Source organism: Cicer arietinum, chromosome 7 (assembly GCF_000331145.2).
Source record: "Cicer arietinum cultivar CDC Frontier isolate Library 1 chromosome 7, Cicar.CDCFrontier_v2.0, whole genome shotgun sequence".
Taxonomy (NCBI): Eukaryota; Viridiplantae; Streptophyta; class Magnoliopsida; order Fabales; family Fabaceae; genus Cicer; species Cicer arietinum.
In genome coordinates this window covers 15,273,378-15,280,905 of record NC_021166.2, presented here as the reverse complement: position 1 = coordinate 15,280,905, position 7,528 = coordinate 15,273,378, and the positions used below count along the sequence as shown (strand labels likewise).

At 33.8% G+C, this 7,528-nt stretch overlaps 2 protein-coding genes across 6 annotated transcripts in view; both read right to left on the bottom strand.

The window, feature by feature from the left end:
* Positions 1-253: 253 nt before the first annotated feature.
* Positions 254-3,830, bottom strand: LOC101492807 (anaphase-promoting complex subunit 10). 4 transcript variants are annotated; one of them, XM_027337206.2, is made up of 7 exons: positions 3,526-3,830; positions 1,992-2,320; positions 1,852-1,912; positions 1,658-1,759; positions 1,453-1,523; positions 766-870; positions 254-684 (listed from the first exon to the last, which is right to left on the bottom strand). In XM_027337206.2, exons 2-7 carry the CDS (start codon positions 2,180-2,182, stop codon positions 615-617), a joined length of 600 nt encoding a protein of 199 aa, XP_027193007.1. In that variant the 5' UTR covers positions 2,183-2,320; positions 3,526-3,830; the 3' UTR covers positions 254-614. The 4 variants fall into 4 exon arrangements, with proteins under 4 accessions (XP_027193007.1, XP_027193008.1, XP_027193009.1 ...); XM_027337207.2 differs by having other exon boundaries at positions 1,992-2,313; XM_027337208.2 differs by having other exon boundaries at positions 1,992-2,294.
* Positions 3,831-4,734: 904 nt separating this feature from the next.
* LOC101492473 (U-box domain-containing protein 5) overlaps positions 4,735-7,528 on the bottom strand; it is a 6,506-nt gene continuing 3,712 nt past the window's right edge. For both annotated transcript variants that reach the window (XM_004509217.4, XM_027336774.2), the window contains exons 5-6: positions 6,213-7,387; positions 4,735-5,780 (exon numbers count right to left, since the gene is read on the bottom strand). In XM_004509217.4, coding sequence (XP_004509274.1) covers positions 5,027-5,780; positions 6,213-7,387 — 1,929 coding nt within the window. In that variant the 3' untranslated portion in view covers positions 4,735-5,026. The remainder of the gene's footprint in view (positions 5,781-6,212; positions 7,388-7,528) is intronic.

The following is a 7,528-nucleotide window of genomic DNA, read 5'->3' as shown; positions in this document are numbered from 1 at the left end:
GGGACTCTTGCAGGATCAGTGTTTATGGACATAGGTTAACTAATTAAAAACTCAAGATAATATTAAAATAACTTCTAAAAGCCTTTTGATGACTTATTATCATTTTAATATTTTAATAGCTCAGCCCCATCCATCGGCACTATTACTCGTGATCTTCTTGCTCCTCCCTTTTCCACCATTGAAAATTAACAAGACTTAGATTTTGATTGGTTGTGCTATAGACTGTGCTCAGGAAATAAATTGCGGCATGGGAGAAGGAAGAAAAATAGCGGGTTGAATATAACAGAAATTCCCATGATATCTACATATCATTTTGTTCAGAAATAATAAAAATAGGATGCCTCCGAAAATGCAGATCCCATATTTAATCCTATTATAAACCACTTGTAGATCTAAACAAATTATAAATACAAGCAAAAAAACAAAGGATACTGATAGCCACATTTCCTCATGGCATGTTTTTAAGAATATAAATATCAGTGAAATATATTTTTGCCACCTAAGTGGCTAGTGGTTTGGTTTCATCAGACCCTTCCCATGATATAATCAATCAGTGAGTAGCCTTCTTTGATTTAACACTAAGTTTTGGCTTGAATAATTTCTTACATAAAATCTCATCTTATAGTAGAGTAGGTGATGAACTCTTCTGAAGTAAATTGAAATGGCTGTTGTGGAATAGGGTTCCTGCAATAAGGTTTTACGTGAAAAAACTGATATAGTGTAACTGTTTCTAAGAAATTGATTAAAAAGTATAAGGAGACATACGGTCTAGGTCCATAAACTTTGATTTGCCGCACATGTGTGTCTCTTCCATTGAGATGGTTTGACAACACAGCAATTTGCAACATAAAGGTGTTGACAAAAGTGTCACTGCAATTGGTGATGAAAGGCAATAATAAGATGCTATCAAAAGTGAGAGAAATATTCTAGTTATATTACATGGTAATTTTGTTTCAGTTAGGCTTCATTAACATATTGAATTCCAGTAAAAGAATCAAGAGCATAGTCCATAAGTCTAATGAATGAAGAAAAAAACTGTTTATTTATTAAATTTGGCTGCTTTAAAGTGAGAAAATCAACTATTTATATTTAAAAACACAGATGATTTGTTGTGCATGTACATATAATATCAACTATTGATTTATTTACCAGCAATTGATATTACTCACTTTACAATTCTCACTTTAGAGAAGATCTTTACACACATTTCATGTATATCATTACCAATTACATCTCCAACTTAGTAAATTCAAGTACACAAAACAAGGAGTAAGAATTAAAAGAAAAAACTATCAAAATTTCTGCAGCAAAAAACAAATTCACTTAACGAGATTACATTGGTTTGATTCAGATAGCTATATCGAAATCACAGAATGACTTGCAGGTTAGTCTAAGATGACGACAAACATGTGAGATTGAATAGAAAACAAGACAGAAAAGAAAAACAGTTACCGAGGATCAATTCCAGACAATGAGAGATAAAGCCAACCAGTTGGTTTGACAAGTTCCACAGCTTTTATCTCCTAAGAAACAAAATTGCTCACAAATTCAGAATAGCCAAATTGATAACACTAGCACCAACAATTCAGATTGAAGGTGTGTCTGGTATCCCACACAATACCAATACAGAAGGAATTTGAAAGATTAAAAGAAAGACCTTGAGGTTGTGAAAGCCATCGCCGGCGCGGATCGAAATCTTGCTGGGAGTGTAACTCTCGTCAAGTTTGAAATCCACATAGAGCACAACTAACTGCAACAACTCAAAAACCAAATTCCCAAACAAACAAAACATTATTAGGATGTAAAAATTTGAAATTTGATATAACAATGATGAAATTGGTATATGCTTACTTGTAATCGAACTTTCTTTTGGAATTGAATGTTAACAAAATGAGGTTGGGCTCCATCAGATCTGAAAACAAACAAACTAACTAATGAATAAATGCATGCGCAGATGAGAGAGAGAGCGAGAGAGAGAGAGAGTAACTGACTGCCAATAGGTTTCGAGGTTGTCATCTCGAAGAGAAGAGACGCCATTGCCGGGTTTGCAGGAGCTAACACTCCAGGCGGCCTTCTTCCCTAATTCCCGGAGTTCGTCATCCACGATCAATACTTGGTTACCTCCGCTCAACTTTCCTTCTTCTTCACCCTCCGATGATTCCGCTGCCATTTCTAAACTCATTGATTCTACTGCTGTGTCCTTTTTGCAACTTTCTTCAGGTCAATTCGTTACCAATGCTGTTTATTTACTGATCAACATTCTCTATCTAATATCCAATAGCGGATCCAGAACCCTGGCCCAAGGGGTGGAAACTGGAAACTATTTAAGTGCAATTAATAATTATAGTTACATATATAAGTAAAACATAAATATTAAAATCATAAAATTTTAATCTATTGTACTCAAAGTTACATACAAATTCTATAATAATTGTCCTCTACACAATTTCATATTTTGAAATTGTTGAATAATCAACTTATTATTGACAACACACCGCTCTCAATATAAGACACCACAGAACAGTACAAACAGGAGTTAAACAACGTCCCAAAATAGTACAAGAAACAATTAGAAACAGTACAAGTAACAAAAGAAACACATAATCAATTGAGACACAACCGCAACAATTAAGCAAAGTTCCAAGCATTCGATGATATCTCTAGGTAAAGTGCCAGACATTGAAAACTTCAATTTTAATTCCTCATTGCAATTATGAAGAATGATTTAAGTAACCGTATATGCTTGTCTTTAAATAACTAAATATCCTAGTTCCTGATGGAATCAATCATATAAAAAACTAAATGATGTACAAAAACATAATCTTCAACCTATCTTTAGATCAACAAAAAGGGAAGATTCTTCAAGAAAAACAACTGCCTCAAAGCATTATCTTTATAAACACCCCCCCAAAAAAAAAGAAATGAATGTATTGTCTAAACTGCATAGGGTTCAATGGGAGAAGAATCTTCAAGAAAAACAGCAGCCTCAAAGCATTAATCAGTAACCAACACATACCACCACAACAACAACAAGAAACACAAGTTAACAATTTTTCTGAATTAATACCACTATGAAACACAAGAAACGTGAATTAATACCACTAGTCCATGGACAAGTAGTGCAAAGATTAGCCAACTACAACAAAGTTCTTACAACCAATTGTCTGTAATAACTCCAAGATACTAAACTGATTTTTTAAACACCCAAAACTAAATCAACAAGTTTGCATCCATTAAGTAAAACAACCAAATTTATAACATCAAAGACCTCACACGCTGTTGCTGAATTTGATAGCAAACTACTGATGACAGAAAAAAATGCAGGTTTCATGACAGTACAACAACAGTACAAAATCCTCAATTTCAAACAAATAAAAAACCCTGAAAATGATTTCACAACACATATATATTACTCATAGTCCTAATTTCATAATCAGTCAACCAATTTAATATAATTATAGTCATATACAAAATCCCAATTTAAAAAACCCTAAATTCACAAAACTCTAAATATGAGAAACATACCTTGTTGTGTCAATGATTTATCACGGTTGGAGGGCCGTGGAGGTCGAGCTCGACGGTGGCGTGGCCGGAGGAGGGCCTTCGTGGCTGAGTTTAACGGACAACAGGCGCGCGAGAGAGGAGAAGAGAAAAGAGGAGGGACAAAGGCAGCGCAACTGGGAGAGAGAAGAGGAGAGGACGGCGCGGTGGCCGGTGGTGGCGCTGGTAGGCTTCCGCCGTGGGGCAGGGAGTTAAGGGTAAGAGGTGAAGATGAGATTTTTTTTGACAAAGGGAAAAGATGATGAAAGATTGTTTTTTTAAATAAAAGAGTATTTAAATTTGAAAATGAGCTATTATTATTATTTTGGAGGGAATAGAAAATTAAAGTAGGAGGATTCTCTCTCCTCCACTCAAAATAAATTAATGTTTTAGAAAGTATACAGTAATAATTAAAATATATAATTTGAATAAAATAATTAAAATTATATTGAGAATAATATTTATTTTGAGATGATATTTTTTGTGAAAGTGACATTTATTAAAAGATGCATAGATAAAATTTAAAATGATTTATCTGTTCTCTATTCTCCTCCAACTAAAGACATTTGCACCAATTTTTTTAAAACAAAAAATCATTGAGCTTATTTGATATTTTTTTTAAACGGTTAATTAGTTTATATGTGTGATTAAAGAAATGTTAGACTTGTTATTTATCTCATAGCTTATTAATTATTTATCGAATTTTATTGACTACAAATTTAAATGCGATTAACTTTAATTTTAAAATTTTAAATCTATACATAATTAGATTATCTAAAATCGTGGTTGATAATGTTTAAATTCATATTAATAATTTATGCAATTTTGATATATTCATTAATCACACAATGAATTGTGTGAATTGCATTAACTATTTAAAAAATTATAATTGTGTCATAAATATAAATCTCTTTGTAAAAAGAGACTAAGATCTTTCCTACTTTATACTATAACACTATCTTTTCACTCTAAATTTTTTTATTAAAAAAAAAAAAATTGTCTACTTTTGTGATGCCAAATTGGTGTTTAAATAACATTAACTTCAAAATTGTGTTTAGAATTTTTATTGATCCCTATTTCGTGATCTAAATTAATTAATTTGAATGATCAAATTCTCTAATATTATATACATCATGGTTGCCATTTTAAGAGATATGAAAATCAATATTTATATATAAGTTTTGGAAAAGAGTATTAGACTATTCAATCAATATATAATTATATATACAATAACAATGAGAATAGCAATTCAGTGCCTAACCTAAGAGGCTATTTCTACAATTACAATCCATTATCACTCACCAAGTCAAAAAAAAGAACTTCCCAACTACCTCTTTACTTGCCATGTCAAAGAAACTATACATTATATAAAATTACAATCATATTACTTTAGTTACACATTGTGAAAGAATATTTAGATCCAATAATAAATGGTGAAAGATTAGACTAAAGAATAACTTGTCCATGTAATAAAGGGAACTGAGTTTCATCTCTTGTTTTTGGACGAAACAGAACTTGATTTTGAGAACCACGATAGCTTCTTCAAAATTGTGGACTTCTTGGACAATTTATTTTCTTCAAAGTGATCGTTAGAATCTTGTGAGTTGTTGAGATTCGGCTCAAAGCAACCTTCGCTGGCTACGTCCCTCAAAAGTCGAAGCAGTTCCAACGCATACGCCTTTGTGCTATCGTTTCCCATATTGGAGATATTGACAAGATATGGTATAATACCCTCGTCCATAACCATCTCACAGTATTCCAACCGTTGCGAACACAAAGATAGTACGATCGCCAGTGCTGGTTCCTTTTCTTCGTCACTGCCGGACCCAAGTATTTCAACAACACAAGACATGCATCCCTTTGTTTCAACAACACACATCCTACCGTCTTTAGTATCATAAAGGTTTTTCAATATCCTTATACAGTGTCTCCAAAGGAACTTGTCTTCGAAAAATGGTACTAATTTTGGGATGCACCCCAGAGACACCATGTAGGAACAAATTTCAGTATTGGATGAAAAATTGCACATTATTCTAATAGCTTTCTGTTGATACTCTTTGTTACCAGAATCAAGGATCTTTGAAACAGCTGTTAGTGCACTGGAAGCTGTGGCGTTAGCTTTATTAGACCAATTGTTCGACAATTCTTCCAGTATGGTAAGAGCTTCTCCAATCACTTCTGACTCAAGGAGACTTGCCAACAAACTGCATGTATCTTCGCTTAAGTTTGTCAGACCATTTCTGCATGAAAAAACACAAACAAGTCATTCCAATATCATCAATCAATGTTGTCAAATAGCGGCTATACTGGTATTATGGCGCTATAGCGTAACGTAATTCTAACAAACCGCTATTGTTCAGCAATATACGATTTAGTACAGTGATATCAAACAAATGCTATAGCCCTGTAGCATAGCCGAATTTGAGTAAATAACTATTTTCTGCGATCTGTGATTGAAAACACAACACTGGCAAAAATGAGGCATGGCATTGAACAAATGTTAAGCATAACAAGTTTTTCTTGTTATTCCAGACCAATGGAATATTGTTTTGAAAGGAAATTCTTTTATCTACTTCGTCACAACTTAATATAAATTAGATATATGTAAACCAAGCTAACTAACTAACCTAGAAATATACAAGTACCATGAGTGAAGGCAAAAGAAATTGTACCTACAGTACTTTGTAAATTCCAACAGTAACTTACATCCACCTCTCAGAGCTTTTGTGTCATGCTTATCATATGCAATGCTCAGAAATCTCACAAGTGGATCAATGAAATTCTCTAACGACACAGAGATAAAAACTTGGTCATTGCTTGTGAAATCTATTTTCATATCTTCAATGACTTGGCATTGCGAATCCCATTGATGCTCATGAAGTTTAGATAAGGACATCAAATATGTGTCATGAATCTGTGAATGAGATTGACGCCTGTGAGAACCGTCTCTAGTCTTGACCAACATCGAATTCAAGCCATGACCGGCCTTAACATGTGAGGAATCTGAATTATAACTTGTATCTATCGATCCAAGTGACATGTTACTAAAATCCATTGGCAGGTTCAGACCATTCATGGAACTTCCAAAACTCCTAATGGAAGTGATAGAAGCTTCCCATGAGTGAATGTCTTCGGCTTGTCTACTCGGGTCAGTAATGGAGACTCCATTATTTTTGCACCACTTTGAGATTAATTCCTTTAGAGCAATGTTAGGAGTCGACGCCATATGGGACAGTTTCTTTTTTGTTTTCGGGCATGTAACATTACCCTCGTTGAACCATTTCTGTATCCACATCCTTTCATATGTTTCTCCCGAAGCAATGACGACAGGATCATACATCAACCTTAAAGATATCGGGCATGTATATTCCTCAGGTGGTGCAACTCTACCTAACTCGCTGGCACGAGTTTCGTACTGATCGTGGTTCACGTATGTGTCTGACTTCACATGATGGATACATAAAGAATCATGACCAGAGTTCTCAGTTGCCACTGGTTCTTCACAATGAGTATAGACCTCCACCTGTTCTCCTATGATTGATTTTCCATACTTTACCAGAAGATACAACAGATTTTTCAAGATCACCTTTTTCGTTTCGTCTTTTGGTCCAACTTTTTGTAATAACTTCCTAATAGATCTTCTCTCTGCTATGATGGTTGTTGCGGATGTAATATGAAGTCTTGCCGCTGCAAACTGAAGAGATTTAATGTCTGAGCTTTCCTTTGAATCGTTATCTGAGGTTGAAGGACCTTGCTGGAGCAATTCTCTCATAACCTTCCCAGCCTCTTCTTCAGCAGAATCCAGGACAAAGGTCACACACCTAAGATCATCGATCATTCGAGAAATCTGCAGGAGACAATGCAATGCCAACTAAAGGGTTAAAATGAAGCTCCAAATGAATACATACATATATATATATATATATATATATATATATATATATATATATATATATATATATATATATATAGAAACAAATAAAACACA

What these genes read in the sequence shown, in the direction of transcription:
- LOC101492807 (XM_027337206.2), bottom strand. Translation starts at nt 2,182, where the DNA reads ATGAGTTTAGAAATGGCAGCGGAATCATCGGAGGGTGAAGAAGAAGGA. An exon ending in AAAAGAAAGTTCGATTACAA is followed by an intron (nt 1,760 to 1,851) that starts GTAAGCATATAC and finishes TTGGTTTTTGAG; the next exon opens with TTGTTGCAGTTAGTTGTGCT. An exon ending in AAAGTTTATGGACCTAGACC is followed by an intron (nt 685 to 765) that starts GTATGTCTCCTT and finishes ACCTTATTGCAG; the next exon opens with GAACCCTATTCCACAACAGC.